The following is a 20,916-nucleotide window of genomic DNA, read 5'->3' as shown; positions in this document are numbered from 1 at the left end:
GTTTGGGCGACTTCCATGCTCTCTACTGAGGGACTTACAAGGCAGAAATCAACATGTCAGCCTGGCTGGGCACTTATCTGGAAACTGTAGAGAGAAATGAGCTTCCGAGCTTGTTAGGGTTGTTGTCCTAACTGAGTTCCTGTGGTTGTAGGACTTAAGTCCCCATTTCCTTGCTGACTATTGGCTGAGGTCCACTCTCAGCTTCTAGAAGCTGCCCAATTTCTTGTCACACAGTCCCTTCATGCTCTCATGCTGTCAGTCTCTCTTACTTCTTCTGCCACTAGCCAGAGAAAACTCTCTGCTTTTAATGGATTCATTTAGATTAGGTTCACCAGATAGCCTCCCTTTTGATTGACTCAAAATTAACTGAAGAATCCCTTTTGCCATTTAAGATAACATAATAAGGGCATAATTATCTCATTCTATTCATGGTACTGAGGATAAGGGCAGAAAATCTTGGAAGCTGCTTCAGGATACTGCCTATCACTGCCACTGTGCCTTCTTCAATGTCTTATAGTAACTTCCACATACTCATTATACTTGTTTGTCAACAACGCTGTGAAAAGAGCAGAATGGATATTATTGTCCCTTTTTTACTGATGAGCAACTCAGTACTCAAAAGCTAGTCCATGAGAGAGTCCTCAGATAGTGATATTTGAGCTTAGTGGTAGAACCCCACTTTCTCCACAGATACCTGTCAGTAGTGCATCTCTCTCAAGTTAGATTGCCTTTGAGTTACAATCTAGACTTTTTAAAATGTGTAACTGCATTTTAACCCTCACTGCCAGAATCCTACAGCCTGAAATTAAAGGTCCTCTACCTTTTGCTCAGGCACATGGTAATTAGATCAGCGTATATATGTCTGCATCCCCAGCCAATGGGATTGACTACTGAAAAAAATCGAGAAGGAGACCTAGTTTATTTTCCATGCCCTCTTCCACTTCAGCCTCTCTCTCTAGCCAGTAATTCATATTTCTCTTCAGGCCTAGAACTGCCTACAGCTCTATGCTCTCTGGATCTAGATACGATCCTATGCTTGGCATACCTTTATTTGCAAGGTGATGAGTGGTTTGCTATTTAATAAGTTCTCCTTCCACCTTACCATCCAGCCTGCCTAGTGCAAAGGATGCAGTGAAAGAGCACTTCACTTTTGACCCCTCCCTCCTGCCATACACAATCCCAAGACCCCCTGCCATGGGGAGGAGAACAAGAACATTCTCAGCCAGAGTACATTCTCAGTTTCCTGGAAAAATGAAAGGCAGTTTGGTTTCCAAATGTATCTCAAGCCTCTCCCTGAATAAAAGCATTACCTGGTGCATTTTCAGATGGTCTCTTAATGGAGTAGATTTTTATACAATCCACCATTTTGAAGAAACAACGTAACACTCTATGTGAATATATGTCTCATAAATTCCCCTTAGATGAAAGGACAAGGAATATGTCATTAACACCTTAATTATGTACATCATGCTTTGACACAATATTTATTTATCCCCACTGATTTTCAGTTCTCAAAGAGGATGCCTGTCTTTGCTCATAACTATTTTTTCTGAGAATATAAATGTTCCACTAGTGTTATCAAGATAAACATTAATGATGTTTCACTCCTGTTTAGCATCAGTTCAAGGAGGTTATTTCCAAGTAATGTAATTTTATGGACTGAATCTTCTAACAGTTTTTCCCCGAGTCAGTTAGGGTTCTCTACACATAGTGGCTTCTCCATAAAAGGGCACTTGCCTGTGCCCAGTTCTATGACAGAACTGGTGAAATAAAGCAAACCGTTATGTAAAATTTTGACATCCTTTCTTTTACCGATAACACATTTGAAGACCTCATTCTGATTGTTTTTAAATTAGCCAGGAAGTTAAGTGGCCATTTTCAAGTGGTGTGGAAGAGAGATTGTGGCTTCCTACCGAGGAGGCTGTGTCACTTGAGAGCAGCAGTGTCTCATTAGCTCCTCATTGGCTTGGAGAAGATTAAAGAAACGTCTCTGTTAAGTTCAGCAATGACATTCCCCCACTGTCACTAGAGTATGAAACACCGTTCACAGATACATACCCTGAGTCCCTATCTGTGTAAATTCTGAATTTTTTGGATAAACTAATTTAGCCAACACACCTCCCTTGATGGTGGTCTCAAGCATGAGCTAAAATGACAGAGGATATCATGAATGAATACTGAAGCAGCTCATCCTTCCCACCACTGCCGGTGAACTTGGCCTTGGAGTTAAAGGGCACCTAATGTCAGCTTATAACTACCTCCAGCCTTATTTCTATTCAAAAGGCAAATTCCAAACATTCTGGGTGCCCACTGTACTGTCACTCCTCTCTGATAAATGACACCTTTTCAAGCTTTCTCTTTTAGTGTTCTGTCTAATCATTAAAATTCCAAGTCCACTTGAATGTCGTACATTCGGAACATTCATGAAAAGTTTATCGAATATGTACAATATTCCAGCCACTGTTCTAGGCTCTGGGGACACGGGGAACAAGAGAGACAAAATATCCTACCCTTTTGGAGTTCACATTCCAGTCTAGGAAGGACCCAAGATAGGGAGAACATAAACCAAGAGGCTGAGGTTGTAAAGACCAGATGTGAAAGTGATGGGAGCTTATTCTGGACAAGGAAAACGAGAAGCACGCTGAAACGGTACTTCTCACCCTGTGGCCATGAGCCAAATGCACAGAGTCACCTGGGACCCTTACTTACCATTCATATTCCTAGACCCCTTCTTGGAACTCACTTTCTAAGAGTGGGGCCCAGAGATATGCATTTTTAACAACTTTACTCAAGTACAGTGATGCTAACGAACACCAAAATTTGAGACTCCCTTCCATAAGAAATATCTTGAAGGAGTGGCAGAATTTGAGGTGACTTTAAAGTATGCTAAATTCCAGAGGAAAGACTGCTGAGAATTCCAACACCTGAAAATCTAAAACAGTTTGTGAATTTAATTCACAATGACCTTGACATCAATTAAATTTAATCTACTTAATTCAAAGCAGGGATGGGGGGAATCTTGAGAGCAATTGTTTTTAAAAACAGATATCAACTAGCTAATTGTTCTGCTTTTTTTTTTTTTTTTTTTGCGGTACATGGGCCTCTCACTGTTGTGGCCTTTCCCATTGCGGAGCACAAGCTCCGGACGCGCAGGCTCAGCGGCCATGGCTCACGGGCCCAGCCGCTCCGCGGCATGTGGGATCTCCCCGGACCGGGGCACAAACCCGTGTCCCCTGCATCGGCAGGCGGACTCCCAACCACTGCGCCACCAGGGAAGCCCTGTTCTGCTTTTTTGAAGCCAAAGCATTATTTTCTCTAGCTCTTTTACTTCTGTTTAAATTCAATGAGCTTCTGTGAGCTAGAATGGGCTGATGACTGGCCTCGCAATAAATCAGGTGCCTTTCTCATCTTTAAGCTCATTTTGAGAATTACTTCCTTTTCTTGAAGGCAGTGCATAGAACAGAATGTGCAAAGAGGAAACAGATGTAAACTTACCTTCCTAAGAAAGTGGGAGTCAGGAGAGGAGTGGCCTCGCCTTTAATTTCTTATTCTTTTCCATATGCAAAGCAGTGGGAAGAGAATGAGAGAGAAAACGTTGATGGCATTTACTGTTAACCTAACTTTCCCCAAAATACTACACTTTAAGTCTCAGTTTTGGAAAAAATACATGACAAAGGAAGGAAAAATAAGGAAGAATTAGATAACTGTCTTAGCTCAGGCTGCTCTAACAAAACACCATATATACACTACCAAACGTAAGGTAGATAGCTAGTGGGAAGCAGCCGCATAGCACAGGGAGATCAGCTCGGTGCTTTGTGACCGCCTGGAGGGGTGGGATAGGGAGGGTGGGAGGGAGGGAGACGCAAGCGGGAAGAGATATGGGAACATATGTATATATATAACTGATTCATTTTGTTGTGAAGCTGAAACTAATATACCATTGTAAAGCAATTATACTCCAATAAAGATGTTAAAAAAATAAATAAATAAAATAAAATAATGATAAACAAAAAAAACACCATAGAGAGTGGCTTGAACAGCAGACATTTTATTTCGCACAGTTCTGAAGGCTAGGAAGTCTGAGATCAAGATGCCAGCAGATGCATTTCCTGGTGATGGGCTTCCTCCTCTCTGTGCCCTCATGTGGCAGAGAGAGAGCTCTGGCATCTCTTCCTCTTCTTATAACGGCATAAATCCCACCATGGGAGCCCCATCCCCATGACCTTATCTAAATCTAATTATCTCCCAAAGGCCCCCACCTCTTAATGCCATCATATTTGTGTCTTAGGGCTTCAATCTATGAATGGGAGTGGGGAAGGGGGGGGACACAAACATTCAGTCCATAATAGATATTGTCTCTTCATTTGTGAATGTAAGAAACTGTCTGCCTTGAACTGAATATTTTGTCATTGTTCTCAAATTCAGTGTGTGCGAGAATCACCTGGCGAGCTCTTATAGACCACAGTGGGTGAGCCAATTAAATCAGACTCTCCTCTTGCGATGAAACCCAGGCTTTGGGGTTTTCTCGAAGTCCCTGGGGGTTCTAGGGTACAACCAAGGCTGAGAATCACGACTCTACAGGCCATAATTGCAGGAGCAATATAAAGACCAGCTCACTTGTGCTTAATCAAGTAGAATTCACCTTGGAGCAAAAGAAGGTATCTGCTTTCAGAAATCTAAGTTGAATGTTTTCAAAAACCCATACGACTTGCAACAACTCCCATAGATTCCACCATATGATTTGGTAAACAATTAATCTAATTTAGTAAATGCACCTGAGAATATACAAGGCATCTACCATGTGATACTTTTCTTCAAATGAGTCTACCAGTGATATACCATCACAGGATAGAAATTCTTCTAGTTACCTAAGACGAAACATTTGTTCATGGAAATGCCAACTATGATACCTAGGAAGGGAACCTAATTATTATTGTTTGTGAAACAGCAGGAAATGAAAATTGGAAATTGGAAAGAAAAACTCAGATCTCTGACACAATAAAGCTGATTATGAAATTCCCAAGTCAAAAACATGGACAGATACAGTGAAAGATCTAGAACCAGCTGCTAAATAGAATGCAGTTTTTCAAGGCTGTAGTAATGAGCTGGAAATGTCCTTTTCTGGTTTCTTCACAATCTTAGCTTCATTTTTGTCTAGAATTTTTTTTTAAATGAAGGAAGAAAAGAAAGTGTAAGACCTTCCCTGCTCATCAGCCCCACAGATGGTTCAAGGTCTCGATGTCTGAGATGAAGTCATCATGGCCTAAAAGCATGCTATATTTAGTGGGGCCAGATCATTTTTAAAAATTGCTTTATTGGGATATTGCCTGGATTTAGAAATCATGAGACAGATTCTAGTGTGTGACCATTCGACAAACTACTGACAGAGTGGCCTAGGTGACAGGGCACTTTGACAACTTTGGCCAGTCAACAACATGTTATGGTCATCACCACAGTGGGAGACCCTGCTTCAGCAAGCCCCAAATAGATGGAAAGTAGCTAATCTTGGGCTTCCAGAAAGGTCTGAAGCAGACAGCCTTCTGGGAAAGGTTTAGCCAGTATTGGCATCGGCTCTAGAATTTTGATTCTTTCTCAGAGCAATACCTGCGAGATAAAAGTTGGGAATAAGATGGTGGCCCAGTGAACCAGTGTGTATAGAAAGAAAAAAGAAAAGTGCTAAGGCTAATTTTCTGTTTCTGTTTACTTTATATTGACTGTTTCTTTTATAAGACATGTTAAGGAAGAGCAAATGCCCTCAAGGGATGAGTCTAGCCTAAGACCACTTATGACCCTGGAGGGAAATCTTGAAGCCAATGAATTATGAGCCTCTCTCAGTGAGACCTCAGAAACTTGATGTTCAAGTCCTCTCCACTAGGAGCATCTAATTTCTAGACTTCCAGTAAGAGCTGGGAAAGTCTGATTAACCAAATCATGCAAAGACATCCTAGCCTTTCTCCCCCTTTTCCTGAGGCCTTATGTTTTTACCACTTTGTCCAATAGAAAACATGCCTGGGATCTTTCATACACACCAAGAAACAAGTAACAGCTCACAAAATTATTTTTACGCCTCTCTGTAAATTACTAGTAATCACCTGTAATGTTCCCCTTTCTGAGGGTATTTGTGTTTTGAGCAAAGCCTTAACCTAAAGGATTAAGCTGTCTAAAATTTCAGATCTAACAGACAGAAAGCTAGGCAGAATTTTGAGGGAAACCAGACAACTAATAGTCTCTGAAATTCTATCACTGAGACTGATGGAGCTTCCATGGCTGTTACAGTGACCAGTGAAGAGAGGTCCTAGGCACCTTACCCCCACAATACACATGCCCACTCCCAGGCACAGTGTGATGAGACACCTGTCGCATGACCAGCTTTGACTCTCCTCCTTGCCTACTACCATTGCACCAGACTAGGCTCTGCCCAGCCTTTGCCTAGATCCATGGCCCCCCAATCATTTTTTGGAGCATCCTATCAGTAGAAAATTATTGAGTAAGAAGCCCCAAGATGTGCATGCTAATTTTTAACTATATATGTGCAAATACATTATATAAAACTCAAGAATGAATATTTAGACAAGGTCCGTCTTCAATGATTCTGGATGTCACTCCATATTTCAAATAGCCTTCTTGATCTTTTTGAATGCATTTGATGCATTTGACTCACATTTGGTTGTTCATCCCTTTTGTCATTCTGCAAATATTTATTGAGCCCCTATTAGGTGCAGACACTAGACATAAAGAGGTGGCTAAGACGATGTCCTTTCCTGGGAGATTTACTCTCTGTAATATGGTTGCCATCGGCTTCCCATTGGTCTCCTTTTTTACATCATCTTTTAGATGATGTTTATGTTTCCATGTATTAAAAGTTAAGCGTTTTATTTTCCAGCCTAGAGCATTGCTTTTTTCTGATTAAGCCAACACAAGGCGAGTGAGTACAATAAGGCACTGATTTCTGTAACTGTGCAGTAGTTGGTGCCGCCACAGCTGGGAGAAGAAACGTAATTTAGTAGTAGCTCTCTATAAGACAACTTCTCAGCAATTGAAATGAATTAGCAAATGCAAACTGAAGAGCGGGGAGGAAAACATCTCCCAATAATATCTGGGTTCCTAGCTAATCAGGAAACGATTGGTGTTCAGCTGAGAGAGAGAAAGATCAAAGATTGTCTTGTTTCCTTCTATATATTACATGAGTAAAATGATTACAGAACTCTTACCCAAAGGGAAGAAGCTTTCTTACAAAAGAGCATCTTTTGAGATAAAATCTGCTTGTATATTAAATTATATAAAATCTAAACTTTCATTTTATTTTTATTGTAAATTATGAAGAGATTGTTATCTTAAATAATATATTGAGTTAACCTTGGAGGTTCATAAAATATGAAGAGATTATTGTCTTAAGTCATATATTGACTCTTGAGCTCTGTGGTTTCATTATAAAAGTACCCGTATGGCAGACTTGCTAGTCTTATGACATTTATAATGAAAAAAGTTAGCATTCCACTTTCCGGCTGATCTTGAGAGTCTGAACAAATGCGAAATGAGCAGAGGAAAGACATTCTAGAAGGAAACATTGAAGAAATAGTAACTAAACTACAGCCCTCATCTTTTGTAACAAATAGGTTTTTCTTCCTCATTAAATGATACTGGATTCCCAGCTTATCCTTTCTCCCAGTGTTCCAAATAAATATCAATGGCTTATTCTCCTACGATCAAAATGCATGGGGTGCAATAGTAGACAGAGCTTTGGGCTGGAGTGTTAGAAGACCATGCATCCTACTGCCAACTTTTCATCTCACAAACCCACAGTTTTTCATCGTTAAATGCCTGCTTTACAGGGTTGTTGACCGAATTAAATGAGATAACATGCATGAAAGTAGATACTTCCTGCAGGTTTGGGCTCTTATAATCATTAGTTTGCTTTATACGTATCTGACTAAGGAGTTTGAGAAGCCTTCATTCTGGGCTTCATCCCACGGTTTCACGAAGGGAACCATCTATAATGCTTTTCCCACCTTCCCACCCCCAACTCACAATGCACCTGTAGTCATAAACTTTCTACGTTGTGGCCAACTGAAGCTGGCACCATTAACCAGGTGACGAATCTAAGATGTTTCCTCAATCTTTGCTTTTCCTGTTCCAATGGAAAGCCAGTGTCTCTCGAAACTTGATGAAGAGGGAGGGCAATGTTCAAGATGGACTGAGGAACCAGTAAATAACCCTACCCAAAAGTGTAACACAGTTTATTTGGCCTAAATGTATACATCCAATGAGAATTTATCTGTGACACCGACAGAAGGGACTGGGAACCATGCTCTACAGTCCTGTTAGAGAGAGTCCAACCCCGAGGAAAGCAGATCTGAGGAAACTCTTCAAATATCTAAAAGATAGACCGTGGCAAGAAGAATTCCATGTAGTCTCCCAAAATCGAAGGATGGCAACTGCTGTGAGGAACATTTCAGTTCAGTTGAAAGAACTCGCTAATTATCTGAACTGTCTAAAAAGAAAATAGACTGTCCTAGAATATAGTGTGCTGTCACTAGAGATATTAAAAAATAACCTGGAGAGCCACTGGCTTTGGAAGAGCGTTTGAACAATATAACTTTGAGGACCCTCTGTGATATGTGAGCCTAACCCTGTGCTTTACTTTAGTTTCTAGATGTCGTGCAGCTGGTTCATCAGAAGGCCTGGAAAGTGGGAGATATCTTTCATGCAGTTGTTCAGTACTACAAAATGCGTGAGGAGCAGAAGGATGGGACCCCGAGTCTCTTTGACTGGCTCTTGGAACTGGGATAAGGCGGCTCTGCCTTTAGGGTACCCCTTCCTTCATTCCAGCTTAGATCACAGTGGTTTGCTCTAAATTTTCTCAAAACATCACATTAACAGAGCTATGAAAAAATCTGCTGTTCAAGTCTGCTGCACATCGAATAAATCTGAGGAAAAGCAAAATACCAGTCTGTACAAATCAATACAACTGGTGGGTAAGTTCAAAGGAGCTTGTATTAGAATGGCTGGAAAAAAAACAGAATTTTAATGGGCCCAAATGAAAAACTTATAACTAGGCCCAAACTCCAGGAAAGTTGCACTTACATATTTTTAATAATATAAAATGTTATGCAATGTCTCCAATTATGTGAATCGACTGGAAACAAAGTCACTGGTCAAAATCATTTTATAAACTCTGCTGTAATGTTTATTTTACTCTTTTGAGCAGATTAAGGGGTCTGTCAGCCCAGGTAAATACTTAAGATATGGGCAAAACATTTCCAAAACTTTGATATAAAAGCTTTCCAGCTTCAGACCATTATCAGTGGTTATTAACAGAAATGCAAGAGTATTATCAGTGTCCCCTACCAAGGTGATTTCATTTATTCACTACAGCCCACTGATAAATATTCCACATCTCCCAATAATATCTGGGTTCCTAGCTAATCAGAAAACGATTGTGTTCAGCTGAGAGAAAGATCAAAGATTGTCTTGTTTCCTTCTATATATTACATGAGTAAAATGATTACAGAACTCTTACCCAGAGGGAAGAAGCTTTCTTACAAAAGAGCATCTTTTGAGATAAAATCTGCTTGTATATTAAATTATATAAAATCTAAACTTTCCTTTTATTTTTATTGTAAATTATGAAGAGATTGTTATCTTAAATAATATATTGAGTTAACCTTAGAGGTTCATAAAATATGAAGAGATTATTGTCTTAAGTCATATATTGACTCTTGAGCTCTGTGGTTTCATTATAAAAGTACCCGTATGGCAGACTTGCTAGTCTTATGACATTTATAATGATGGATGCAGGATTCGACATAACCAGTTAGGATCATAGACTTCCTGATTTAAGGATACTAGCATTTAATTTGAGAGAAAGAAAGTATTATCACATTTAAGTATTTTAAAAACAGGGATTTACTCTTTTGAAAAATAAAGGTATCTAACTTCTCCCCAGTAAGTCTTCTTTACCTTCAACTAAATGAGCTAGACTGGCTTTTCTCTTCTTGATCAAAGAAAGTGGTTATTAAAGATTTCCTGAGATACTATGCTCTTACACTATTTTTAAGATTGTGAAGTAATTTTAAATGTGAACAAGACCCCACCCCATCAATGCTGGCCTTGTGTGTCATCCACATTGACAAGAAATTGACATTTCTTGAAATGTCAAGAAAGCTTCATTGGAAACTCTATTTCCTCCCTACCACCAACGCCAGGAATCCTTTCCAGGACTCTTTAGGCATTTATTATTAAAAATAGTCCAAATTTAGATTGTATGTTTAATTTGACACATTAAACAAATGTCAAATCTTAACATTTATCCACCATCTCAAACTGAAAGTTCTTCATGGTATTAAATGGAAAAGGATATGTTTATTTTTTCCACAACCCCAGAATATTCTGTGTAGATTTTTGTTGTGCTCAAATGAATGTTTACTTATCCTACAAAGCACAAATACTGAATTGTAATCATGTGATGAAATTATATTTGTTGTACCTAAAGTTGCAAACTAATCAATAAATTTTTGTTGCCAAATGGTTGATCATTTTTTCTCCAAGAGCTTAAGCGCCTCAGAGAAAAAAATAGTCACGGTGAAATTGGGTGAAGGTAGATTTATCCCTTAGACAAGTGTTACAGTTCCACTTTCAATTTTTGAATACGAAAATATTCTTTGAATGGCCATCATCAAAAAATCTACAAACAATAATGCTGGAGAGGGTGTGGAGAAACGGGAACCCTCTTGCACTGTTGGTGGGAATGTAAATTGATACAGCCACTATGGAGAACAGTATGGAAGTTCCTTAAAAAACTAAAAATAGAACTACCATACAACCAGAAATCCCACTACCGGGCATATACGTTGAGAAAACCATAATTCAAAAAGAGTCATGTACCACAGTCATCATTGTGGCTCTATTTACTATAGCCAGGACATGGAAGCAACCTAAGTGTCCATTGACAGATGAATGGATAAAGAAGATGTGGCACATATATACAATGGGATATTACTCAGCCATAAAAAGAAATGAAATTGAGTCATTTGTAGTGAGGTGGATGGACCTAGAGTCTGTCATACAGAGTGAAGTAAGTCAGAAGGAGAAAAACAAATACTGTATGCTAACACCTATATATGGAATCTAAAACAAACAAAAAAATGGTTCTGAAGAACCTAGGGGCGGGACAAGAATAAAGACACAGACGCAGAGAATGGACTTGAGGACATGGGGAGGGGGAAGGGTAAGCTGGGACAAAGTGAGACAGTGGTATGGACATATATACACTACCAAATGTAAAATAGATAGCTAGTGGGTAGCAGCTGCATAGCACAGGAAGATCAGCTCCATGCTTTGTGACCACCTAGAGGGGTGGGATAGGGAGGGTGGGAGGGAGACACAAGAGGGAGGAGATATGGGGATATATGTATATGTATAGCTGATTCACTTTGTTATAAAGCAGAAAGTAACACACCATTGTAAAGCAATTATACTCCAATAAAGATGTTAAAAAAAAAAAAGAGTAAGGCTAAGAGCTAAGAAAGGCCAAATTATTGGGAGCTTTGTAGATGGCTAAGTTACAGTTGAAGGTAGCAAAGGACTAATATTTTTTAAATTTGACTTTTAAAACTTACTTTTTCTGTTCTGTGGACATTGGGTTATCTTGTGCAAAACTGATAGCAGGAACACCACTTAGCAGAATATTTCACCCCACTGTATTGAGGCATGCTGCCACCTAGGCACAGTGGGTGAAGAAATTTAATTTTGTCCATTGTGTAAATAATGTGTATCCCAAGCATTTGGAAGAGTGTTTGGCACATAGGACTCAATAAATATTTGTTGAATGAATAATAAAGTGAACTAACAAATGAAAAAAGAAAATATTCTTTGACTAAGTTAGTTAGGATCAGTAATATTTATGTAAATCAACATTTCTCAATCTTAGCACTACTGGCATGTGGGGCTGGATAATTCTTTGTTGTGGGGATCTGTCCTGAGCATTGTAGGATGTTTAGTAACTCCCCCTCACGGGCCTCTAAAATTCTCCTAATATAGCATTTCCTGTGGGGCAAAATCACCACAGGTTGAGGACCTTTAGTGTAAATAATGCCTTGAAGAGGCAGAGCCTGAGGCTCTAGGAGGAGTTAAGGTAAAGGACGACGTCTCTGTAGCCCCTAGTGTGGAGAACCCCAGTAGGAACATGAGAACCAGGCATTTTCCCCCTACCCTCCCAAGACTGATGGTCTGTGGCCTTTACAGTAAGTCTTAACAACAGGAGAACTAGTCAGAAGACAAAAAGGAGTCTACAGACCTGGGGTAAACCAACCTAGATGCAAGTAAACTAGAGGTAAATTTTCAGTCTTAGAAGTAAATGGACCAGTGTTCTTTGACCAGTGTTCTCAATAGAAGTTATTACGACAAGGATATATTGTATAGCAAAAAAAGGAATGTTATTCAGGTAATTAACAGTAAGGATAATAACACATCTACTATTCTCAACAGTTTCATTAATTGCAATTTTTATGGTGATTTTCCAAAAGGGAGAACGAAAATACAGAGAACCTAAATCATCCCTACAATGCTTAAAACAATGAGTGGCAAAAGTGGAGTCTGTTTTCCTAATATCTATATGAAAACTGGACGATAGCGTAGATATAGCTGAACAATTGTGTCAATATTTTAATTACAATCTGATGTTTTCCAAGTACAAAGTCATATCCGGTAAAAATCACAATGCATCTCTTAAAATCAAAATGATTTTATTGAGATTAATTTATGTATGAGACTATAAGCGTGTGTGTGTACCGATATTCAGAAACTTAGACAATAAAACAAATATATTTTCTTTTTTCTATAGGATAATTATGCTTGCAAACAAGAACACTCATTATAAACACCAGCCCACATAAATAAAAACATATTCAATCTCAAAAAGTATTAGATTTTATAGAAAGAAAGTATTGAGATTCCTGAGCACTTTATTTTATTCACTAATAAGAAGGCTGGGATATGCTTAGGTAAAGGATTCTCCAGTCAGCCAGAGGACAATGTCAAATAAAAATAAGACTCTGGGAATTCCCTGGTGGTTCAGTGGTTCGATCCTTGGTCGGGGAAGCCGCATTGGCGCAGCCAGAAATAATAATAAATAAAAAGAAATAAACAAACTCTGGACATTCATAAGGAGAGACTTTATTGGAAAGGATTATTACAAGAAGGGGAAAGGGACTGTTGCAGCAGGAAGGAAGGAGGACTGGTGTCTATTGTAAAGATAAGCTCCAGCTGTGAGATCTAAGAGTGTCTCGGGGGTTGGCAAAAAAGCGGTTTTCTTTCACAGAGCAGAGTAAAGGACTAGAGAGAACCAGGTGTGGAAAGTGAGATGAACAAGGTGAACCAGTGCAGGTGGCGGGCACGATGGGACAGTAGATCAGAGAACATGTTATCCTGGGCTCAGCCTATTCCCAAAGGGGCTCTTGAAGGAGAGGCTGTATGCTGGACCGAGCTGAGGATGGGTTAAATTTCAGCAGCCTGGAGAAAGGGGAGAAACTTAACTAAAGTTTGGTTAACAAGCGTTTTGCTCTAATTGATCAGTGGGTGCAAATATTTCAGCTAATCATTTATGAGACAAAGAATGGAAATTCGGAGGGTCTTTGTGTACAAAGGGGGCGTCCATGAGTCCGAGGCTCAGAGCTCAACTCCTAGGAGCCAGTCAAAGGCAAGACCTGAAAACAGACCTCTTTTAGGAAGAGGTGTGCAGGGTGTGAGCACCCAGGCCTCCCAGGTTAACCATTCCCTGTACTAGCACATCGCCATCTGCCTTCTAGCATGGTAAGTTGAATACCTGTGTCTCCATAGATGACTGTATGCTCTTTGAGGATGGAGCCATCTTTAACTCACCTGTGGATTTGGTCAGAGTCTCTATCACAACGCCTTGTCCAAGGCAGATGTCTAATTGAACTGATAAAGCTAACGGGCCTTGGGTAACTGAGGCTTTGGTTTACATCTAGTGATGTTCAACCATTAGTTCAAGAAACACAATTTTACTTTAATGTTTTCCTTAGTTTTCCAGAGACCTGGTTTATTAAGAGTCTCAAGACTTTTTATAAAATTACTTTTGGACTCATGCAAGTGAAACTTTCTAAAAATACTTGCCTTTTATTTTAGTTGCATTAGAACATTTGATCACAGAAAGGAGAATGTTTTCCTTCTGTGGTTTGGGGATGAATTTAAGTGATATCCAGGACATTATCAGCAAGACTTGAAGGCCAATTGAGTGCAGACAGATCTGAACAAAATGCACAGGAGGAAGAATCTTTGGACCTCCCTTCCTATCAAGAAATACTGTCTGTGCTCAAACAAAATAAGTGCTAATCCACTGTTATTGTTGCAAGAATCCTTTGACCACTTAAATTCTTCATTTCCTGAAATAATCCCCTCAGAAATGCCCCTTCAAAGACTCATATCCAGTTTCACTTCTTTTCAGTTTTCATATCTCCTTCCTATTTCTTCCCCTTCTGTCCTTCAGAATGGCTTTTCATTTAATATGTATCAACAATTATTTGTTTGCCTTTGGAAGGTTCCCACTGCTTTGTTGAACTCTGTCCCTTTTTCTACTTTACTCCCTGCTCTGCCTGTTTCTGGTACAGAATGTTGCAGGAACTCCAGATTCTACCATGATGCTCTGAGCGCCACAAAACCCAGGTGCAAAGATTGTTTCACAGCAGATTGTGTTGTGTCTGAGCTGAACCCCTGGCCCAAATCCTTATACACACACAACCCTTCCTTCTCTGTCACATCACAAACAGTAGCACGTGGCACAGATAACGTAGGAGCATACATTCTGTTTTCCTTCTTACAGAGGAAAGCAGAATGAATCAAATCACCATTTGCTGAGATAGAATAAAGACGGATGATACCAGGAGGGCCTCTAGTTTTCAGTGCACTGGATTCTTCTCCGTGGTCACGTATGCCCTTTGTGAAGGTTACTATCGCCTACTCTTTCAAACAACGGGACAGTTAATTTAAACCTAGCAACATTTTTAGTGAAAAAGGCAGTAGACCACATATTGACCTTTCGTGACACCCACAGAGATGTCTAATAAAGCTTCACCAAATTAGTTCACTTATTTCCTTCTTTCTTAATTTTTGACATCAGCATCTCCTTTTAAATTTTTTTTTTTTTTTTTTTTTTTGCGGTACACGGGCCTCTCACTGTTGTGGCCTCTCCCGTTGCGGAGCACAGGCTCCGGACGCGCAGGCTCAGCGGCCATGGCTCACGGGCCCAGCCACTCCGCAGCATGTGGGATCCTCCCAGACCGGGGCACGAACCCGTGTCCCCTGCATCGGCAGGCGGACTCTCAACCACTGCGCCACCAGGGAAGCCCTATTCTTAACATTTTTGTGGTACAGGCTTCTCTGAAAATCTGAGGAAAAGTGCACATACACAATGCGTGAACGACCTGTACAGTTTGGGGGGATGCAGTTTTCATAATCCTGCTGTAGACTCTATATGTCTAGAAAGTAGAGCTCATGTCTTCTCCATTTGCTGTCAGCTTCTAGACCCTCCCTCTGGTGCCTAATCTATCATGGTGTCTAAGCAATCCTTAATACATGTTCATTTAAAGAAACCCCATCCTCTAGGAACTCATGTATTTTGAGAAAAAACCCATAAAAGACTCAGATTCTAACCTCAGAAAATGTTATTTAAAGACATTTTTTGTATGGAATATGTGCACGTTAAGGAAAGAAAGAAAGAAAAAGAGGAAGGGAGGGAAGGAAGGAAGGGAGGAAGGAAGAAGGAAGGGGAAAAGAAGGGGAAGGAAAGAAGAGAAAATGAATTTAAAAATCTATATAACTCTTTAAGAAATCTACTACTTTTAAAGTAGTAAAATTCTAAATCCAGCAGAAGTACAGAGTTGAGTTCACATAACATACGTCATGGCTAATACACAACAAGATAAATGTTCACACTGGCTGTTTAACGCTTCAGCGAAAACCCTGGCTCCTAAATTCATGGCTCCTAAAGAGGTGTCCATTCAACTCCAAGAGCTTCTAGTTTCTCCTCGGCTCCTACGGGATGATTGCCTGATGTTAATCCCCTAATCAAATCATGTGAATTTGTTCTTCCTTCATGTAGATTTGCTGAAAACAGTGATCACAGTTTTAACCACCTGCCACTCAAAGCAGATGTAATGTATTACTTTTCATTAAAAATGCACCAATTACAATTGTTAAGATAGTAAATTTAATATTTTTTACCATAATAAAAAAACCATTCAAAAAATGCATCAGTTACAACAGAACTCCTATTCATAGCTCTGAAAAAATAATAAGCTGTAACTTCTTATGCCCGTAACAGCCTCTTAGTATCGAACTAAGCATTTCTTGACATTCCATCATAGGCCTTTCTAGGCCCAGTATCCAACTCACAGAAAAGAAAGCCAAGAAAAAGAAATCCAGCAGAATGTCTGGCATTCTGATAGGTGTTCATTCCACGAATATTTATTTTGGACTAGACATGACACAAGGAAATGCAACAGAGAAAGACTAGTTCCTTGGCATTTTAGAATTTCCATTCTAGCAAGGATTACAGATGACAAGCCATAATAAAAATACAGTATATATTGGGACTTCCCTGGTGGCGCAGTGGTTAAGGATCCCCCTGCCAATGCAGGGGACACGGGTTCGATCCCTGGTACGGGAAGATCCCACATGCTGCGGAGCAACTAAGCCTGTGCGCCACAACTACTGAGCCTGTGCTCTAGAGCCTGTGAGCCACAACTACTGAGCCCTCACACACCACAGCTACTGAAGCCCGTGCGCCCTAGAGCCCGTGCTCTGCAACAAGAGAAGCCACCGCAATCAGAAGCCCGCACATCGCAACAGAGTAGCTCCCGCTCGCCACAACTAGAGAAAGCCGGCACACAGCAACAAAGACCCAAAGCAGCCAAAAGTTTTCTTAAAAAGAGGGCTTGCCTGGGGGTGCAGTGGTTGAGAGTCCGCCTGCCAATGCAGGGGACACGGGTTCGTGCCCCGGTCCGGGAAGATCCCACATGCTGCGCAGCGGCTGGGCCCGGGAGCCATGGCCACTGAGCCTGCGCGTCCGGAGCCTGTGCTCCACAACGGGAGAGGCCACAACAGTGAGAGGCCCACGTACCGCAAAAAAAAAAAAAAAAAAAGAAAGAAAGAAAAAAATTAAAAAAAATAAGTATATAAAATAAATTTAATTGAGCATATAACATCAGTGAAAAGTGCCAGAAAAACATAATTAAAAAGCAGAGTGAGAGTTAAAGAGTGATGGAAAGTATCCATTTAGAGCATGCCTAACCCCAGAGGTTCCAAGTTCCTCTTTAGGTAAATTTGCAAGTTTTTAAAGAAGTTGAATATTATCACTTGAAATGTTCCCTCACCATTTATTTACTCACTGGTCAATATAAACACATAATTTTTGTACTAAGTAAGGAGGTTGTGACAAGGTCAGCTGTTGTCTACACTTCAGCAACTGAGAGATACTGAGCTAACCTGTCACCATCACAACGTTGACAAATGCCTCTACTGGGTGACGGTGAGAACAGGGTTGAAGAGTTAATTTTACTCCAAAGAGCAGAATTATTTACAAAACAGAAACAGACTCGCAGACACAGAAAACAAACTTATGGTTACCAAAGGGGATAGCATGGTGGTGAGAGGGGAGGAGAGATAAATTAGGAGTTTGGGATTAACATATACCACTACCCTATATAAAATAGATGACCAACAAGGATCTACTGTATAGTACAGGGAACTATCCTCAATATCTTGCAATAACCTATAATGAAAAAGAATATATAGGGAATTCCCTGGAGGTCCAGTGGTTAGGACTCTGCGTTCTCACTGCTGAGTGCTGAGGGCCCGGGTTCGATCCCTGGTTGGGGAACTAAAATCCCACCAGCCAGGCGGCACAGCCAAAAAAAAATTTTTTTAATAAAATTAAATTAAAAAAAATAAGAAGAATTAAAAAGAATATATATATACATATATATGTATAACTGAATCACTTTGCTGTATGCCTGAATCTAACACAACATGGTAAATCAACTCTATTTCAACAAAAATTTTAAAAATAAAACTTTTTTTTAAAAAAGAGGAGAAGTCTGACGGGAGCCAATATATCCCTATTCTTTGGGGAGTTTTTCCTCTCACCCCCATGTTTCTCAGACTACGTATTTTTCCACTTTCAACTAAGATCTCAGTACATTCCACCCTGGCGTTTTCTGACCTGTGTCCAGCTCTTGCTGCGCCCACCCCCATCCTGGCATGTTGTATTTACTTGCCCTTCAGGAGCCCATGGGTGGATGACTTGTGAGCACACTGTTGCCTGAGGCATGGGGCCTCCTCTTTTAGAATGTCAAGGGCAATACCGTCATCCTCAGAACTCCCTGACTAATGAATATATAACATTTAAAAATAAATGAATTTATCCTTGGGAGAAAATAAATTTTCCAGACTCAACATTGGAGGTCTGGGTAAGCGCTTAAGTTGGAGGATAGACGTCCACTAGCATCTGACTGAAGTCTGAGCCTCAACTTATGATTCTCGAAACAGAGGGCAGCCTTGGCATTAAGCTCCCCGGTGCTAATTCACCAACATTTTACTAATGACTACTCCCTCTCTCTTTCTTGTTCAGGTCCATGTAAATCATTTGCGCATGGAAAAAAATTATGGCCCTAATTTTGCAGGTGAGAAAATTGAGATTCAGAGGTGTGAGGGGACCTAATCAAGGTATGAAAGAATAATAAGAAAAATAGCATTTGCTCCATGTGCCAGACACACATTAAGTGCTCTACGTATATTAACTTATTTAAGCTCCTCAACAGCCGTATGAAGTAGGTATTGTTATTATCATTTCGTTATTGAAGAATCTGGAACATGGAAAGAAGAATTAGCTTGTTTAATGTCACAGAACTAGAAACAGGATTCATCCCAGTCAGATTAACTCCAGAGCCTGCACTCAACTTCTGCTGCAAGGTTTCAAATTGGCATAAATTGGAGGCATGAGAAGTGAGAAAGGTCAAAAGACGGACAAGGCAGAGGGAAAAAGAAGCAGAGTCACAAACCACTAGTCATCTTTATCGGTTCAATGATATATTTTCTCAGCTACCATTATGCCCCCCAAATAAAGAGAGAACAAACAACAAAACTCCGCGTTACTTACTTGACATTGACAGAAATGAAGGCTGGGAAAGTGGAGTTGATGACTATTCAAGAATCTGGGTTAACTATTTAGAGTACCCCATGCAAGGAGACTGTACTTCTAGATCATTCACACAAGCTTCCTCCAGGTAAAGACGTCATGTAACTGCAAAATGTAAAGATGTCCTCAATCTGGATAAACACCAGGTTATAAGATGTTTTCCAAAAGTTTAAAATGGCAATAAAATTTTCTCTTCAACCACCAAAAAGAAAAACAAAAAGTATTTGGCTTCTCTCACAGCGCTTTCAGAAGCATTTTTTAAATGTTATGTTATAGTTAACTTTTTAAAATGTTATATTAAACATTCTCAACCAATACTGCCATACCCTTCATCTGTTCAAAATAAAAGTTAGTGAGCTAAAGAGCAGAATTGTTCAATGGAGCCCAGAGGAACTGCGTGCCAGCCAAATTTTCAGCATGGATAGAATGAACACCACAGAGACACACTGGGAGATGAATTTTTAATTCTGTTTTTAGAGCTTGACTCCAGAAGATGGCAAGAAAAAAGAAAAAAAATAAGTAAGAGTGTTTTCAAAGAAACAGATGCCAAGCCTGACTCATGATGGGTCTGGGGGTTAGAGGAACCTCTCTTAACGCAGGCCGTGAGGAGAAGGGTAGGCATGATTGAGTGACCACAGCATACAGTCCTACTGGTCACCAATTACATGCTGGAAGTGACACCTGTCCTTTCCTTATCTGGGCATGAGCAACTTCCACTGACTGTGAGGAATGGAGGAGATCCTTGGCATGCAGCAGCCCAAAGAAAACTTGTCCACACCACCCAGGGCAACCTGGGTCATCGCCAAATGGAAGGAGATGATTATCACATATGGTGGCCCCAATGTAGTGGAAAGTTTTGGTGGCCTATTCAGCAGCCTTCCTCTCCTTCTTACCTGACTATATGCAGGAATTCATGTTCCTCCACATTCCACCCCAGGGCTTGGATGAATGCAAGCCTGACTAAGTCCATTGGGGCCAGCCTTCCCTTATTAGAATCCTTATCAGTTCAAGGGTAGATTTGGGACCTAAATTGCCTAAACTGAAGGGAAGCAATTGTATAGAGGGTTCTCTTTCTCTCTCTCTCTCTCTGTCTCTCTCTACCTTTCTCCAGCTCCCAAGAAAAACTGAACAGGAAAGCATTTCCCTGGCTGCTTCTGGCAGCCAACTTGCCGATGTAAATGGTTTATTAAACAATCTGAATTACATGAGACAAACAAAAACATGATGCATTTTTAAGTTTCTTCAACTACTAGGCCAACTGTGTTTTGTCAAATATCTTTTTGCCATCCTATTACAAATCTAGGGCAGATCCCACAGTCTCTGTTCTCTTTCATTACTAAAATCTCCAGCCAGTCTAATCCAATTTGTAGCCTGGCTCTTGTGTGTGATTTAAAGCTCATTCCCTTCTGCTAAGCCCCAGCTAGGCTTTGGCCTGAGGAGCTTGAATTTAGAAAACAGACAGTGTCTGCTATTTTTTTGTTCTTCCTCCCCTACTTTTTCCGGTTCTGTCTTTGCCAATGCTGGGCACTGGGGGATGGAAAGGAAGCAGGGCAAATGTTTCTCTCTTTATCTGGAGTTCAGCTGCAACGCTCTGTTGACTATGATTGTTTCTCTAGTTAATATCACCCTATTGATAATACCCTTTTTGGGGCAGGAACGCAAACATCTCCTCTCCCCATGGGATACATATGTGAGTGTTTTGG

At 40.2% G+C, this 20,916-nt stretch overlaps 1 protein-coding gene across 3 annotated transcripts in view; it reads left to right on the top strand.

The window, feature by feature from the left end:
• The window catches only part of SPHKAP (SPHK1 interactor, AKAP domain containing), a gene marked incomplete at both ends in the record, with an annotated part of 129,347 nt that extends 120,557 nt beyond the window's left edge, over positions 1–8,790 (top strand). For all 3 annotated transcript variants that reach the window (XM_082841138.1, XM_082841137.1, XM_082841136.1), the window contains one exon: positions 8,647–8,790. In XM_082841138.1, the coding sequence (XP_082697264.1) occupies positions 8,647–8,790 (144 nt within the window). The remainder of the gene's footprint in view (positions 1–8,646) is intronic.
• Between the last annotated feature and the right edge of the window lie 12,126 nt (positions 8,791–20,916).

The sequence above is a fragment of the Leucopleurus acutus genome, assembly GCF_964270905.1.
Source record: "Leucopleurus acutus genome assembly, chromosome: 6".
In the NCBI taxonomy this organism is placed as follows: domain Eukaryota; kingdom Metazoa; phylum Chordata; class Mammalia; order Artiodactyla; family Delphinidae; genus Leucopleurus; species Leucopleurus acutus.
This window is presented reverse-complemented; position numbering and strand designations above follow the sequence as displayed.